Here is a 17,376-nt window from a genome sequence, read left to right as displayed (position 1 = left end):
AAAAGCTTTTTACTTCAAACCGGTCTGCTGTCTGCCATCTGGGATTGCAAGTAGGACTACAGGTTTTGAAGGTCTAACGTAGGGGACATCACACCTGAAATATCCTTTCCTCTCCAGCTGCAATACATCTCCCCGCTTCAAATTTCGCATGTTCGAATCCCCAAGGGCTGCAGTCTCCTTTTTAGTGCATGGATTAATAACATCAAGGAAATCCTCACCTTCTTCAAGCTGCAATGACAAGTCAAAAATACCAACCACTTGAGTTAAGGTTTCATACACCATAGCCAATCATTGAAGTCCAAATATGTTGTGAAGTGTAAGCAAGATAACATGCTCCAATGATATTTGAAAATTTTATACGTAATTCATTGATTAATACATACCTTATTCTTTGTAATTAAATAATCAAACACCATTAATGAGAGGTTAACCAGCTCATTTGTTTCGGGTAACCAGGTAAGCTTCAACTTTGTAGTCTTCACAGATCCTTCAAGATGCAAAACTCCTGTCTCCTTTTTAGTGCATGGATTAATAACATCAAGGAAATCCTCACCTTCTTCAAGCTGCAATGACAAGTCAAAAATACCAACCACTTGAGTTAAGGTTTCATACACCATAGCCAATCATTGAAGTCCAAATATGTTGTGAAGTGTAAGCAAGATAACATGCTCCAATGATATTTGAAAATTTTATACGTAATTCATTGATTAATACATACCTTCTTCTTTGTAATTAAATAATCAAACTCCATTAATGAGAGGTTAACCAGCTCATTTGTTTCGGGTAACCAGGTAAGCTTCAACTTTGTAGTCTTCACAGATCCTTCAAGATGCAAAACTCCTTTTCAATTCCCTTAATAATGGCATTCCCCCAATCCATTAAAGTAACTTCCTCATCTGCTGCAATTAACTCAGCATCAGCATAGTCTAACCATATCCTCTTCGTAAATGTTGCAGCCTTCTCTCCCGCACCTTCGTATTTCTTATGCCTAGGAATGATGCGGACAAATGGTTCCTCAGGTCCATTAGTCAGGGTCAACAACACATGCCTCTCTTCAATGACAGCTGTATGCCTAGGACACACAGGATCAATTATCTTCTTATTTATGGTCCAAAGTTTGTCCCACTCCATGAGATTAAGATTTTTTGAAGCACCCTGTAGTGGAAAAATGTAGAGATAATAGATAAACTTTCAGTTGGGTCAAGGGGCAGGAAAAAAAAAACTCGTACAAATATAAGGCTCTACTATAAAGGAAGAGGAAGTATTACATGGATACACTATGAAACTCTGATGATTAAATAATTCTAACTCAAGTCACCTTAGTTCTTACGGTGTGAGGTTTTCATCAATAAAAAGCACAAAATACTACATTCTGGTGTGCTAATCCAATATGAGAAATCCAACAAGATAATAAGGTTCAACAATAATATCATTATAACGGGCTATGGCTGACAGTTATCTTACCTGCTCAAGAATGAACTGAATCAATGCTTCAACTTTCAGACCTCTTCGCACAATTCCTTGGACAGTTGGAAAACGGGGATCATCCCATCCATCAACCTTTCCATTTTGAACAAACCATAGAAGCTTACGCTTGCTAAGAAGTGTATAAACCATATTCAGCCGGCTGAATTCATATAACAGAACCTTCCTCATGCCCATATCCTCTTGAATCCGATAATATTGCGCATTGCGATCATGGTATTCACTAGATCGAAGAGCATGTGTTATACCCTCTATAGAATCAACAAACGGGCATGCAAAATCGTAAGTCGGGTATATCTTGTACTTTGACCCAATCCTATGATGAGGAATTGGATTGCAACGGTAATATACAGGGTCCCGAAGTGATTTGTCAGGATCCAGCATATCCAGTTTCCCTCGCACACAGCACTGCAGACCCCTTTCAGATCCTGCAATCATTTCCTTCCATAATTTCAGATTCTCCTCTATGCTGTTGTTTCTGCATTTTGATTCAATTCCATCCATCCTTTCTTTCTGCATTTGCTCACGTGGGGTATCATCAACATATGCTTTACCCTCGCGAATCATCTTTTCGGCCATTTCCATTAATTGAGGGAAGTAATCCGAAGTATATGTAACAGTTTCAAACTTGATGCCCAAGGTCTCAATATCCTTTAGAAGATTGTCCACAAACTCATTGCTTTCTTTAGCAGGATTTGTATCATCAAAACGTATAATAATTTCTCCTTGGTATCTTTGAGCAAAATACTGATTCAACAGTGCCGCTTTTGAGTGTCCAATATGAAGATAACCACTGGGTTCTGGGGCAAATCTCAGTTTCACCTTTCCAATCTCAGCATCTGGAAGATCTACTTCAAATGTAGACCTGCTTCCTGCTTTAGAAACATCTCCATTTACACTCCTTGTGGATTGACTAACTCCTTGATGCTCTTTTGATTTAACAGGTACTGGCTTTCCTTTTTTGCCAACATATGTAGCAAGAACTTCTATTAAAGCATCACTATATTCTGCCAATATTGAATTGAACCACCTTACAAGATTCTGATACTTCTTTGACTTCCTCAAACTTTCCCATCTTGGCCCAGTTCCTGAAGAAGACATAATATTAAGCATATCTTTCAAACACAACGTGATAAACAGTTAATTGTGTCCACTTTTTACTCAGAAAATAAATACCTGCAAGACCTGACCAAATTGCTATATCTGCAATTGACAAAAAATGACCCACCAGAAATGTACGGCCCTCTAAATAAACATCCACATATTTGCATGCGGTCTCAAATGCAGAACCTGATGAAAGGACAGGAGCATATTCCAGCCATTCATCAATCTGAAAAGGAGAGGAAAGGAGAGCAAGTAACCAACAAAGTAATACAAAAAGGAACATTAAACAAAAATGTAATTGGGTTATTTTTAAGTAAAATCACCTGGCCAGATTCATATGCATTCTGCCCATAGAAATTAGGAATGGTGGAAATCCGAGCAACATATCGAAGCAGTACACATGTTCCATGCAATTTTAGCCTATAGACAATGAACAAAAGTTTATGTCAGATTGAAAATTGTATCTTAAATGGAATGTTTATGAGTAACAACATAGAGCAGAGCAACTATATTATTCAACAGAAAAGGGAAAGCTTATCTTCTTTGAACACTGCTTTTACCGCAAGCAAGAAGAAAAAGGCATTATAGGAGACAAAGCACATGCCTGACCAAGAGGGTATACTACCCCTCTTGGGTATAATTCAATGCGACATGAGCTTGCTTGAATGGTGAACATAATGCCACAGATGTTTGTAAAAATCCCCACCATTCATTCTACTTTTCAAAACATATGTTAAATAAAAAAACTGAGGAGATTAGGAGTAATCTAGGCCTAAACAAATTTTCCAGGGACCATTCTAAAAAATGAATTTTTTTCACATTGTCACAAAATGTGTGATCAATAATCATAATTTTTGTGACTTAAAAGTCACAAAAAAATCCTAAAAAATTCAGCTAAAAAAATATTCTTAAAATATTAAACTAAATAATAAGAAGCAAACAACAGAGCACAAAAGTTTGAAATCAAAAAGAGAAAAAGAAGAAATTACCATCAAAGAACTTAAAACATGGAGGAGAATCAGAGGAATCGGAAGTTTCAATGGGGAGAGAGATCCCAGCAACCCTTGCGGCAGCAATGACTGAGAGCGGAGGAGTATCGGGCGGAAATGTCACTGACTTTATCTTCATTTTGAAGCAAGGGCAATGGAGGGCGGCTATGACTATGAGCTGAGGTGCACATGGGTATGTCGGGTTGAGAGCATTTTAAAACATAACGCATTCAAAATATTTTTATTATACAACCCAACCCTGATTCCTATATTGTTGGGTTGGGTTAGTTTAGTTGAACCTAATTTTTAGCCTTCAAAATTTTAAACTTCATGTCATATTTAATTTTGAAAAACAATAAATCATATGCTTCATTCTTCAACCTAACAAAGAAATTTGAAAAACTGTAAACATATTCAATCAAACTTAACAAACGTAAATATTAAAGAGACATATTCAAACATAACAAGGACAAGTCTTAACATATTACAGTCACCCATAATACCAAATAGATGGTGAACATGAAAAAAAGTTATAGTGAAATAAGATATTTGGAATACATTAATCAATAATGACTGTTTTAGTCTTCCCCTTTGTTGATGCCTTGATTTTAGTTGGATTGGCTACAATTCAAAACCAAACATATATAAAATTAAGAAACAGCATTAACAAATCAATTTAATTACCTTCTCTCTTCAAGGAAATCATAAGCAAAATAACAATAACACCATTAAGAAAAAGCAACGACAACTAAAGAAAGCACATCACACCTTTCAACCTTTGAATATTTGATTTCACAACAAAAAACAGATAATCACATGACAGAGAAATTTAAAAAATAAATAGATGAGACAGTAATGAATCGATGTAAGAACTCACACTTAAAGTCTTGGTCCTCTTGGAGACTTGAAGTTTTATCTCCTCTGCACCAAAAAGAAACATTTATATAAATATATATAATAAAAACAGAAAAGTCACCCACTAATTAATGTAAGATCTATGTTCTTGCATTATAAAACAACATTTACATATGCATATATGAATCATAAGAGGGTTATATAGTTAAACTGTTCGGTGAAGAAGGTTATATAACTCAATACACCTTGAGTATTCACAAAGAACTAAGTTTTCTAATTTTTCACAATAAAAAAAAAAATTAAGAACTCACACTTGGAGTTTTGGGGACTTGGACTGCTTGCGCTTAGACTTGGAGCTTTATCTCCTCTGTATCAAAAACCAATATAAAAAATAATTCAAGTTCTCTGCTAATGTGATTCAAGGGATTACTTTGAAACAAAATAAACAATAGCTATGTTAGTTTACCGGAACCCAATCCAATTTTCTCATTCCAATATTAGAGTTGGTACTAGAATCATTAAAAATTATTTTTATCCTCCAATATACGACCCTAAACACTTATAACTTAGATTCTCAAGCCAAAAACTAACAACCACAAACCCAAAACTTACTTTTTTTTTAGTCAGAGAAACCAAAAGGAGAAGTAAATAAATTTAAGATATTACATACCTCAATGCCACAGGCTTTCGTCGTGGTGGAGAAACTTAAATCAGAAAGGGCGTGAGGAGCTGAACGGCGAGGCGAGGAGTGGGTGACTTGTTCTGCGCGTGGCGGTGGCTGGAAGGGGATGCGAGGTATGGGCGGCTTGGTCTGGGTGCGGTGGTGGATGAACAGCGAGGCAATATCTGGGTCTAGCTCTTACCGCCGACGAGTTGTGGAAGACCTTGGAGGTCGACTACCATGGAGAAGAAAGTGAATGCCGTGTTACAGGGCTGAAATTTTTTTCTTTTTCTTTTTCTGTTAACTAAAAATAAAAGAGGGCATACTTGTAAATTCACAACCCTTTAATGAAAAAATAGGCTATTTTGTTTTCAAACTAGATTATAATGCAAATTGGACCAAAAAAAGGTCCATTTCTACTAATTACTTTATTTTAATAATTTGTTATCTTTGTCCTCTTTTTAATAAAAAAAAAAAAAGTAATGCTAGACACATATTTTTTATTTGGTATGATTTGTGTTAAATTCACATAACATCCTAAATAATGTGGATCTTTCGAGTGTATCTCAATCATTACTCTAAAAAAATATCATCTGGCGACTTTTCTGTTGTAAATTTGTGACGACTGATTTATGATTTATAGCCTCTTTGCAATGAAATACCCCTTTTAATAAAAAAAAATGAAATCAATTTAAGTAATAATGAAATGAAAAGGTAAAAATAATTACTTGAAAGAAAACAAAGTTAAAATGAACCAAAAGATGTGTGATTGAAAAATGAAAATTGAGTATAGTTTTTTTAAAATTCAAAAAAAGGGATGAAAAAAGATCATAAAGATTCACCCGTTTAAACTGCACTTAACTAGATTACTTCACTTTCATTTCATTCAACCAAATTTCATCCTTATCTTTCCTTTTCTGGCTCTGATTTTCAAACTTCCAATTTTGAGAATTTGATTAAAGATTTGGGCTTTGAGGAAGAGGAGAAACAAAAAAAAAAAATTACTATAATGGCGGAAAATTCACTTGATTTGCCAGATGAATGCTGGGAATTAGTCTTCAATTTCGTCGAAGACCGCCGTAACTTTGCATCCTTGTCTTTGGTTTGCAAGCTTTTCTTCTCCATCACCAATCAGCTGATCACGACCCTCGCAGTTCCTCATCCGACGGTCGTCGTTCTCCCTCGACTGCTTCGAAGATTCACTAGGCTCACAACAGTAGACTTCAGCGAGTTCCACGGTGATGTCGATGACCATCTTTCTCAAATTTCGGAATCTGGGTTGGACCTCGAATCACTCAATATCTCCAATCGGACAACTCTTCCAATTCAAGGTTTGAGAGTTTTGGGATCCAAAATGAAGAAATTGAGGTGTTTGAATTGCTCCAAAATCTATTCTTTGCAGGACAGCGATCTGGGTTTGATTGCAAATGCGATCCCAACACTTGAGGAGCTAGATATTAGCTATCTTATGGATGAGTATAGCTCTTCCGCAAATGGGCAATGGGATGTGAGCAGTTTTACAAAACCCATAAGCGATTCTGGGATCTTGACGTTGTCATTGAAGCTCAAAGGCCTGAGGAAGCTCAATCTTTCTGGTAATCACTTCATTACTGATAGGTCTCTTGTCCATCTTTCTACCAATTGTGTCCAATTGCGTGAGATAATAATTCACTTTTGTGATTTCATTACACCATATGGCATTGCTTTGATGATCCGCGGCTGTGCTTATTTGAGTTCACTATCAGTATTTGGAACTAGGCTTTGTGTTGTGGATTCAGCATTCACTGATTCATTGGTTTCTGCAAAGGCTTTATGTTCTGTTGATTTGACTGGTTTTGTTATCTTGGATGAAATGCTTTACTCAATGGCAGAAGCACATATGCCATTAAAGAAGCTCATTCTCTCTTGTTGCTCCGGTTTTACATTACATGGTATCAAACATCTGTTATCTAAGCACCAATTTCTTCAGTACTTGGATGTGAAGGAAGCGAATTTCCTCACTGACGAGTCCATGTTTCAGTTAACAAAGTTTCTCCGAAATTTAACTTACATAAACCTTTGTATGTGCACTGAGTTGACAGATTCAACCTTCTTCAGGCTCATTGAAAATTGTCCAGTTTTGAATGAAATCAATATGGTTAGTACAAAGGTAGGAGCTAAAAAACTTAGTACCAGCCATGTTTCCAACACTCTCAAGTCTTTGTACTTGGGTCAAAATTTCTCTTTACGCAATGAAAGCATAAAAGAGTTCGCATCTGCCATCCGCAATTTGCAACTTCTCGATTTAAGCAGTTGCTTGAGCATTACAGAGGAAGGCATTTTAGAAGTTTCAAAGAGATGCACTGAGCTTAGGTACTTGGACATGAGTTATTGTAGAGGAGTCAAGACTTTTCTTATGGACTTTGAACTTTCTAAATTGGAGGTATTGTGTGCAAGAGGATTGAGAATCAATGATGATGGATTGGCTTTGGTTGGAAGTAAATGTCGTCAACTGCTGCAATTGGACTTGACTGGCTGCTTCAACGTGACTGATAAAGGAGTGAAGGAAGTGGTGAAGAACTGCCGAGCATTGAGGGAGATAAATCTTAAGCAGTGTTATAAAGTTAACATAGATGTTGTGCCCTGGATGGTGTTCTCAAGGCCAGGACTTAGAAGAATAGTGCCACCTTGTGGCTTCATTCCTAGTGAAAGGCAGAGGAATCTGTACTTACGCCATGGATGTTTTGTTTGTGAAGGCTAGCTAATGTAGGAATTCAAATGTTTATCAAACTTTCTCTTTTGTGAACTATTCTCTAAGAACAAGGTATATTCATTTGAATTCTCATTTTATTTGTAATTATCTTGTTGCTGTAAACTGAATTGGGTGGCTGTAATTTTTTTTTTCATTTGATGGTCATTGGGAATTGTAGAGATCATTTGGAGGTACTTGAATGTGAATCATATTTTTAATTCATTGGTTGTCTTTATTTCCATTTAAAGCGCCACTGGCAATTGTAGATGTCATTAATTTGGGAGATATATGAATGTCATCATTTCTTTAGTTATATAATGCTACATCTGGTGTGAATTATTGCTGTCGCAATGAATACTGTTCTGAAAAAGCTCACAAACTACTCAAACATTACCGAACAAATTAAGAACTCATAGATGTAATTAAAGTAGACCACATGAAGATATCATAGAAAACCAGAACAAAAACATAGAGCAAACTATTTAGCTTCCGAATGGAGGTGAATCAAAAGAAGGTGGTGGAAGCTGGATTGGAGACAAAAAAGGCTGTGATGGTGGGAGCTGCGGCACTGGCTCATTGAAGACCATATTCGGTGATGGTGGTGTGGACAAGAACGGAAGTGGTTCCTATGGATTTTCTGCAATCGGAGGTGGCAGAAAGATGCTTGGTGGTGCCTGTGTGACGGGTAATTCAGGTGGTGCAATCACTCCAGGAAATGGTGGTTCAGGTGGTAACAGCGGTTCAGTTGGTGTTAAAGAAAATGGCGGTTCATGTGGTAACAGAGGTTCAGTTGGTGTGAGAGAAAATGGCGGTTCAGGTGGTAACAAAGGTTCAGTTGGTATGAGTGAAAATGGCGGTTCAGGTGGTAACAGAGGTTCAGTTGGTGTGAGAGAAAATGGCGGTTCAGGTGGTAACAGAGGTTCAGTTGGTGAAGAAAATATAGGGACAAGAGGTGGAGCTGGAGTAAAGACTTGCGGTGGTGGCAAATCAGGTGTAGGTGGGGGAAGAAAGAAATCCGGTGTCTGTGGTGTGGGAACAATTGGAGGTGAAAGTACTATTGGAACTGCATCAGGAGGAGGTGATGTCCATGGAAGTGTTGGAGAATCTATGAATGGAATAGGTGGAGGCAGGAATATGGGTGGTGGTGGAGGGGAAGGCGATGGAGGTGGGGGTGATGGAACCAGCGGTGGTGGTGGTGGCGGAGAGGGCGGGGGTGGAGATGGCGGTGGTGGCGGTGAGGGCGGGGGTGGAGATGGCGGCGGTGGTGGTGAGGGCGTAGGCGGTGGAGGTGAAGGAATTACTAGTGGTGGTGGCAATGGTGGCGGAGACAATGGCGGTGGTGATGGGGAAGGTAGTGCAGGTGGAAATGGGAGAAGTGGTGGTGGGAAGATTGGAGTTGGTGGTGGTGGAAGGATTGGAATTGGTGAGGGTGGCAGGATTGGAATTGATGGTGGTGGTAATATTGGGACTGGGGGAGGAGTAAGGATAGGTGGAGGCAGAGGTGGAGGATTCCGGCGAGGAGATGGTCTACGGGTTGGTAAAAAAGGGTTGTCTGGGGAAGGAGAAGTTGAAAAAGGCCATTGGCCACAAGTTTCAAACAGGTATTGGAATAAAGGGTCACAGCCGGATCTTGTTCCTCCTCCTCTACTTCTGCTTCTGCTTCTTCCTCTACTACTACTCCTACTTCTATTGCTTCTTTGACTTCTCCTTCTCTGTCGTAATTCTTGTTCGACTTGTGAACCTTGGTGCTGCTGGGGACAATGGTTCTTTGCTTCAGTGATACTTTGAGTGAGGAGAAGCAGTCCAAAAAAGATCGCAACCACCAAGTTTCCCTTCATTTCTTGTTCATGTTGTTCTCCTCTACATCTTTCTCCAAGCAATAAAAATAGAGCATATAATAGAGAGACAATGTAGTCTCGAGAACATCACTTGCAGTTGGCCATAAGTGTCTTTAATTTACTAATCAGAAATATTTGTAGATTATGTTTAACAACCCACTTTTGAAAACGAGTTACAAAAATGTCCATACAATGCTGCTAAGTTTAAGTAACATGTATACATATAAATGGTGAAGAGATAAGGCTTGAATCGAACAAGGGACAGGTAAAGTTTGCGACTTTCAAAGCCATAGTGAAAGATTGGAACAAGGAAAGGGTATTAAATGAGAGTTATATAATGCCTAGTTTGAAGTGCCATTTACTTTGACAAAAATTAAAAGCAATAAATGTAGTAATTGATTCATGTCGTTTTATCATAATAACTGATCCCCAAATTTGTTGTTTCCAATGGTGGAATATGATAGAGAGTCTTCCTTAGTTTGGCAATTGGAAGTTTTTTTTTTCTTTTTTCTTTTGAGGGGAAGGCAAATGGAAGATTTTTGAGGAAGAAAATTAAAAAAAATGTGTGTGATTAACATGCACATTAGTAACTATATAAATAAGATTGCACATTTGTTTACTTTTATTATAGAATGTATCATTGTCATATAAATAAATAATATTACATATAAAATAATGACATAAATATATTATATGAAAAACTAAATCAAAAAACTATTTATAATTTTTTTAATTTACATATATAATATGATAAATTTTTTAGACATAAATAATTTTTTAATAAAAATTAAGATTATGTATAATATATTATTATAATGATATTTTATAATATTTAAATTTATATTGATATAAGTATTAAATATTATTATTATAATAAAAATATTTGAATTCATATTAATAGAATTAGTGAATAATTAGGATTATATATTATTATCATAATAATATTTTATAAAATTTAAATTTATATTAATATAATTATTAAATATCTAGTTTATAATTTTGAATTTGAATCTATATTAATATACTTATTATATATGTAGTCTTATATTAAATATTATTATAATAATGATATTTTATAATATTTGAATTTATACTAATATAATTGATAAATATTTATTTTTATGTTAGTTATAAAAGTATATTTCGTTAAATATTTAGAATATTCCATTAAATTAACAAAACAAATTGTTTTAATATCATATCTAAAATAAATAATTTGGCCCAAATATTAAATAAAGTGGTGTTTTATATAAGTTTTACAAAATCTTATGATACCCAACTAAGAACATGAGTTATTCTAAATTTTTTTTTTTTTACCATTTTTTTATAAGGGCTTCACTTTAAACCCTATCAGTGGGGCTCTTAGTGTTCTCGATCCGTGAACAGTTTTCAGCGCAAGTTTTTTTTTTATGACTGTGTATATTGTAGTTACTAGATAAAAATAACGTGCAATATGCACGTTTGTTTAGTTTTATTTATAGAATTTATTAATTATTTTTATTAAATTTATATTAATGTCATATAAATTTCAAATAAATATATTATTTTAATTAAATAATTTATTTATTTTTGTTTAAGTTTATATTTGTTCTCGTTTTTTTATTTGGGAGTGACAACAAGAAATTATATATTATATGTTTAATGTAATATTAAATATTATAAGTGGATTTTAAATTTAACTTTCTTGCTAATTTAAAAAAAAATATTGTTGCTAATTCATAGTAGATTATATTATATGTTTAATATGATATTATTCTAATAAGTGAGTTTAAGTATAATTAAATTTTATTTAAGTTATAAAACGTATAATTTTATTATTTTTAAATAATTATCATTTTAAAATATCTCAAAAATATCATATTTTAATTTGTTTAATTATTTATTATTTTTAAATAATTATTATTGTAAAATATCTTATTTTAATTTTTTAATTATTTATTTTATTTTATTTAAGTTTAAGTGTTTACAAACTATTGTTGAATATAAAAATATTCTGTTAAATATAAAAATATTCTGTTAAAGTTAACATTAAAAAAATAAAAAACCGTTAAAATAAAAAATTTCCGTTATTTACACACTTATTATATAGAAAAGATTTAGAGCATCTGCAAATTTTCAGAAATATGATTTGACTTTAAAAAAAGAATATAAATTATTTTAAACAAACGTGACATGAGTGCGTGTGCATTTTTGTGTAGATATTTTGAGATAACCAAATATATATATATATATATATATATATATATATACTGACCAATTTTAGAAACAAAGTTTCATTTTAGTTACATACAATATTAACAGAAACGGTTATGGAATACTTAACAAAAAAACAGAATAAAAATAGAATTTTATCTTATGTTTCAAATATATTATACAATTGTTTATAATGATTTTTTTAAAATATAATTATTTGTTCGAAATATTAGTAATATATGAATAAATAATTATCACACTTAAAATGAATATTACGATGAAACAACTTGCAACGAATGTTTGCTTAATTTTAAAGTTGTAAACATTATTGATAATTTATAAAATTTGATTCACTAATCTTAAAAATATATATAATAGAATAAATTATAATTTTATAATAACATTAATATAGATATATATTTACATGGTTATATGATATAAATATATATTTACATTCTTATATGACATATATATAAAATATAATAATATTTAAAAATAAATTAATAATAGAAAAAATCATAAGGTAGACAGTGATATACATATATCAATTATTTTAAGTTACTAATATATATCAATGTCTTTTGTGAATTTGATGAAAAAAATAACTTTAATCCCTTGATAAAAAATAAACTATCAAACAAATTTATAAAATAAAAAAAATAATACTATGCCTTTATTATTTTTACATTCATATTTTTTTTCTCATTTACATTCTTATTCCTCCATTTTGATTACCTCCGATCAAACGTCACATTAATGTCTCTAGAAAAATAATTTCATATGCTACATATATATTTACTGACTGATTTTTTTTATTATTTACTAACTAATATTTTAAACTTAGAATCAAATTCATTTTTATCAATTTGGTTACATAGAATATATAACAGAAACGGTTATTAATAAGACTAATAATAAACAGAACAACCTTATTAAAAAAAAACTGAATAAATTTAGAATTTTATATTAAGCTTCAAATATATATATCTTCCGCAATTAATTATAATGATTTATAATTATTAGTTAATTAGAAACATTTGATTTCTGTTTCTATTCGAACAATAAAATTTATTTTATAATAATTGTTCAAATGATATAAAGAGATAAAATCTTAATTAGAATATTTGTTATTAATAAATATTTTCTTTATTTTAAATGAAGTTATCACAAACCATAGACTGAATTTAAAGAATATGAAGGAACAAAAAATGAACTAATAAAATATAACGAATCTTATATTATATTTCAATTCTTTTAATATATATCTATAATTATATTATTTTGTACAATTTAACATATAACAATTTATATAAGAAATTGTTTTTACTAAGGATAAATAGAAGTTCAGTTGAAATTCTTCCGCAATATCTCAATACAACAACCTTGGCTCTTATCAATTTTTTTAATTGGAATTTGAATGATTACTTAAGATAATTTAGTTATAACTAACAATATCCTTGTTAAAATTTGGATAGATCTTACGTAAAAATCTCCTCTTAGATGTCTAGTTTGAAATTTTCCGATATTGTTTGAATCCTTGCTATAAAAACTCTCCTAATTAACCCTCAAAATCAAAACATATCCTCATTAAACTCATAATATTTCAACCATGGCTTCACGACGAAGTGTTCTCAGTATTCTTTTTCTCATACCATTATTGAGTTTAGTCTCATCACTAATCCCTTGCTCAGAATCAGCAACGACAAACAACAGTGTCACATACGACGCCAATTCCTTCATCATCAATGGAAAACGACAGCTCATTTTCTCCGGCTCAATCCACTATCCCAGAAGCACTCAGCAGATGTGGCCGGACTTGATTCGAAAGGCCAAAGATGGTGGCCTCAACGCCATTGAAACTTACATCTTCTGGGATCACCACGAGCCCTTCCGCCGTCAGTACGACTTCTCCGGCAACCTGGACTTCGTTAAGTTCTTCAAGCTGGTTCAAGAAGCAGGCATGTACGGCGTGTTGAGAATTGGCCCTTATGTCTGCGCCGAGTGGAGCTACGGTGGTTTTCCGATGTGGCTCAAGAACACGCCCGGAATAGAACTCAGAACCAATAACGAGATTTACAAGAATGAAATGCAAACCTTCGTTACCAAAATTATCGACATGGCCAAAGAAGCCAACCTCTTTGCCTCTCAGGTAAATTACTTAACTTTTACATTTTTAAATCTAAATTATATTATTTCAAAATTATATATATTGTTTTATTATTATTTAAATAAAAATTTAAAAATTATTGAATTAATCTATATGAGTAGAGTTTTACAACACAATATTATAAAATTACACCCATATTAAAAATTAGAATTTTAATTATTTATTTTTCTACAGTAAATTTCTTTATGAATGTCAGCAGTGATCTAAGAAAAAATAATTATATGCTGTTAAAAAAATGAATTAAGGGTATATGCTAAGAAAAAGTTGCTTTCAAAATAATTACTTTTTAACTATTTTAGTTAAAAAATTTGTAATGTTATAATTTTTGTGACACAAACACAAACTACAGGGAGGTCCAATTATCATAGCCCAGATCGAGAATGAGTACGGTAACGTAATGGAGCCTTACGGCGAGGCAGGGAAAGCATACATAAACTGGTGCGCTCAAATGGCAGTGGCTCAAAACACCGGCGTTCCATGGATGATGTGCCAACAGAGCGATGCGCCTCAGCCTATGATCAACACCTGCAATGGCTACTACTGTGAATGGTTCACTCCAAACAGTCCCAACAGTCCTAAAATGTTCACCGAGAACTGGATCGGCTGGTTCAAGAAATGGGGTGAGAGAGACCCACACAGGACCGCCGAAGACGTGGCATTTGCGGTGGCAAGGTTCTTCCAGCGTGGTGGAGCCTTCAACAACTACTACATGTATCACGGTGGGACCAACTTCGGGAGGTCCGCCGGTGGGCCCTACATCGCCACCACCTACGACTACGACGCGCCGCTTGACGAGTATGGGAATTTGAACCAGCCTAAGTGGGGACATCTCAAACAACTCCATGAAGCTCTTAAGCTCGGTGAGAACGTTCTTACCGCCGGAAACTGGACAGGTTAGTCAGTCGTCACCGTCAGGCTTTTTATTAATCATCTATTATCAATTTCTTCACCTAAATTTATTTTTTTTTTTAACTATTTTGTTACATAAATTTATATTTATATATATCTCGAGTTTTCATTGATTTTGTTGATTTTTTTTCAAAACATATAATTTTTTATAGATTTATATCGAAAAATAGCTCTCTTTTACAATAATTAATTTTAAAAATATTTTTTCTTGATTACCTTTTAAAATATTTTTTAAAAATATTATAAGGAAATTTATATTCGTATAAACATAATTAAAAAAAAAAGTTATTTATGTATCTATATTTTTCACATTAAAAAAATATAATGTAATGTTCTCTTTTTATAATTATTAGCTCTAAATTATTAATTATTTATTCACTTCTCTCGTAAAAAATATGTATTTTTGAAATTTTACTCTCTTTTTCAAAATTAAAAAAAAATCACCAATCAAAAATATATATAAATGTATATTAATATGAAGAGAAATAAAAATAAAATTCTTAAAATTATTTATTTAATAATTAAAAAAATAGCTTTCTAGTGATTATGTTTGTTTCCATGTGTTATTTAACATGAATATTTTTGTCTCTCTATTAATTTTAGGATTTTTTTTTTAAGAAATTTTTTGACTTATGATCTTGCAGATAAGGAAATTGTGCCGGGAGTTAATCTGACTACCCACATCAATGGTGGTGAGAGCTTTTGCCTCATAAGCAACACAAACAAGGAAGGAGAACCCGTCAACGTTAATCTCAACGGCGGCGTTTACTGGGTTCCGGCATGGTCTGTCACTCTCCTCAGTGGCTGCAACAAGGAGATTTACAACACCGCCAAGATCAACGCTCAGACATCTCTGTTCGTCAAGAAACAAAGCTTGTCTCACCACCATAAACATCACAAAAGTGCTCAACTCACTTGGCATTGGGCACCTGAAGCCATGAGAGACACACTTCAAGGCAAAGGAAGGTTCAGAGCTTCCCAGCTTCTCGAACAGAAACTAACGACGTCTGATGTTAGTGACTACTTGTGGTACATGACCGCCATCGAAGTCAACCAAACTAAGAAGGTATTTTTGAGGGTCAACACTACTGGCCATGTTCTCCATGCTTACGTGAATAGGAGATATGTGGGTTCTCAAGTGGGCACGGCTAATCAAGTCGGGTTCGCGTTTGAATCTCCAGTTTATTTGACTCGCGGTAAAAATACCATCACTCTGCTCAGCGCCACTGTTGGATTAGCAAACTACGGTTCATTCTACGAAAATAAACCAACCGGAATTGCGGGAGGACCGGTTCAGTTGATAGGGAACGACAATTCCACTGTTCTAAACGACTTGTCGTTCGATACTTGGTCTTATAGGGTTGGGCTAAATGGAGAGTCGAAGAGGCTGTTTGATCCAGCAACGCATCACCATCATCCATGGAGGACGACGGAGGCACCCATCAACCGGCGCATGACGTGGTACAAGGCGAGTTTCGAGACCCCTTCCGGCGATGACCCCGTGGTGGTTGACTTGCTAGGCATGGGCAAAGGACATGCATGGGTGAACGGCAATAGCTTGGGCCGGTTCTGGCCTTCGGTTTTAGCCAACTCAAATGGCTGCGGCGACTGTGACTACCGTGGTGAGTACAACCCTAATAAATGTGTAACCAACTGTGGTGAACCGTCGCAGCGGTGGTACCATGTTCCGAGGTCGTTTATGAACAGTGATGGGAATTCAAACACTTTGATTCTGTTCGAAGAAATGGGCGGGAATCCTAAAGGAGTGTCTTTCAGCACAGTTGGTGTTGCAATTGGTTGTGGTGATGCCTATGAGGGAAGCACACTTGAACTTTCTTGCCATAATGGTAAAATCATCTCCGGCATTGACTTTGCTAGCTTTGGAGAACCAATTGGGAAGTGTGGCTCTTTCGTTAAAGGGTTGTGTGACTCAAACATCAGCGTTTCACAGGTGGAAAAGGCTTGTGTTGGGAAAGAATCTTGCTCCATTGATGTCTCTGCAAACACATTTGGATCAGTTAATTGTGGAAATCTTACCAAGAGATTAGCAGTACAAGCTTCTTGTGCTTGAGAACTTGTGAGAGTCGAGTCACTGCAAGCTTAACAATGTTCATAATTGGGTTTATTTTACTTTATAATATTTTTATTAAACTTGGATCATAATTGATACTTTCAAGTATGAATTGAATTGTGAATAATGTTGTTGGTTTTTCATTAACGCTTATTGGTTGTAGTAGGTTTTTTTTCTCAATTATTAGTCCCTGGCCTTTTGCTATATATCTTTATGCATTAAAAAAATTATTTTTTAAAAAATAAAAATTTATTTTCTTTTTTATTTTTTGGAAAAGAAAGGAGAAGATCCTGCAGAGAAGAACACAGTTAAGTACAAGATCTAAATGAAAGGTGGAAGAGAACTATTCCAGACTAGTAATTCTCCATCAAGC

General features: G+C 34.1%; 2 protein-coding genes and 1 pseudogene across 2 annotated transcripts; 2 read left to right on the top strand and 1 right to left on the bottom strand.

The window, feature by feature from the left end:
• Nucleotides 1–5,401, bottom strand: LOC133796451 (glutamate--tRNA ligase, cytoplasmic-like; annotated as a pseudogene).
• Nucleotides 5,402–5,654: 253 nt separating this feature from the next.
• LOC133796449 (beta-galactosidase 15-like) lies at nucleotides 5,655–17,003 on the top strand. Its single transcript, XM_062233959.1, has 4 exons — nucleotides 5,655–5,747; nucleotides 13,565–14,005; nucleotides 14,373–14,916; nucleotides 15,577–17,003. The coding sequence occupies exons 1-4, from the start codon at nucleotides 5,727–5,729 to the stop codon at nucleotides 17,001–17,003; spliced, it is 2,433 nt and encodes an 810-aa protein (XP_062089943.1). The 5' UTR covers nucleotides 5,655–5,726.
• On the top strand, nucleotides 5,920–8,047 carry LOC133796450 (F-box/LRR-repeat protein 3). The gene has a single exon (XM_062233960.1). The coding sequence runs from the start codon at nucleotides 6,104–6,106 to the stop codon at nucleotides 7,832–7,834; it is 1,731 nt and encodes a 576-aa protein (XP_062089944.1). The 5' UTR covers nucleotides 5,920–6,103; the 3' UTR covers nucleotides 7,835–8,047.
• Nucleotides 17,004–17,376: the final 373 nt, after the last annotated feature.

Source organism: Humulus lupulus, chromosome 8, assembly GCF_963169125.1.
Source record: "Humulus lupulus chromosome 8, drHumLupu1.1, whole genome shotgun sequence".
Taxonomy (NCBI): Eukaryota; Viridiplantae; Streptophyta; class Magnoliopsida; order Rosales; family Cannabaceae; genus Humulus; species Humulus lupulus.
The sequence above is the reverse complement of the archived record's forward strand: the minus strand, read 5'-3'. Positions and strand labels throughout refer to the sequence as shown.

Excerpts from the sequence above, each read along its gene's own strand:
- LOC133796450 (XM_062233960.1), top strand. The coding sequence starts at position 6,104 with ATGGCGGAAAATTCACTTGATTTGCCAGATGAATGCTGGGAATTAGTC.
- LOC133796449 (XM_062233959.1), top strand. The coding sequence starts at position 5,727 with ATGATTTATAGCCTCTTTGCA. Across the intron at positions 14,006-14,372 it reads CCAACCTCTTTGCCTCTCAG|GGAGGTCCAATTATCATAGC; the intron begins GTAAATTACTTA and ends CACAAACTACAG. Across the intron at positions 14,917-15,576 it reads TACCGCCGGAAACTGGACAG|ATAAGGAAATTGTGCCGGGA; the intron begins GTTAGTCAGTCG and ends ATGATCTTGCAG.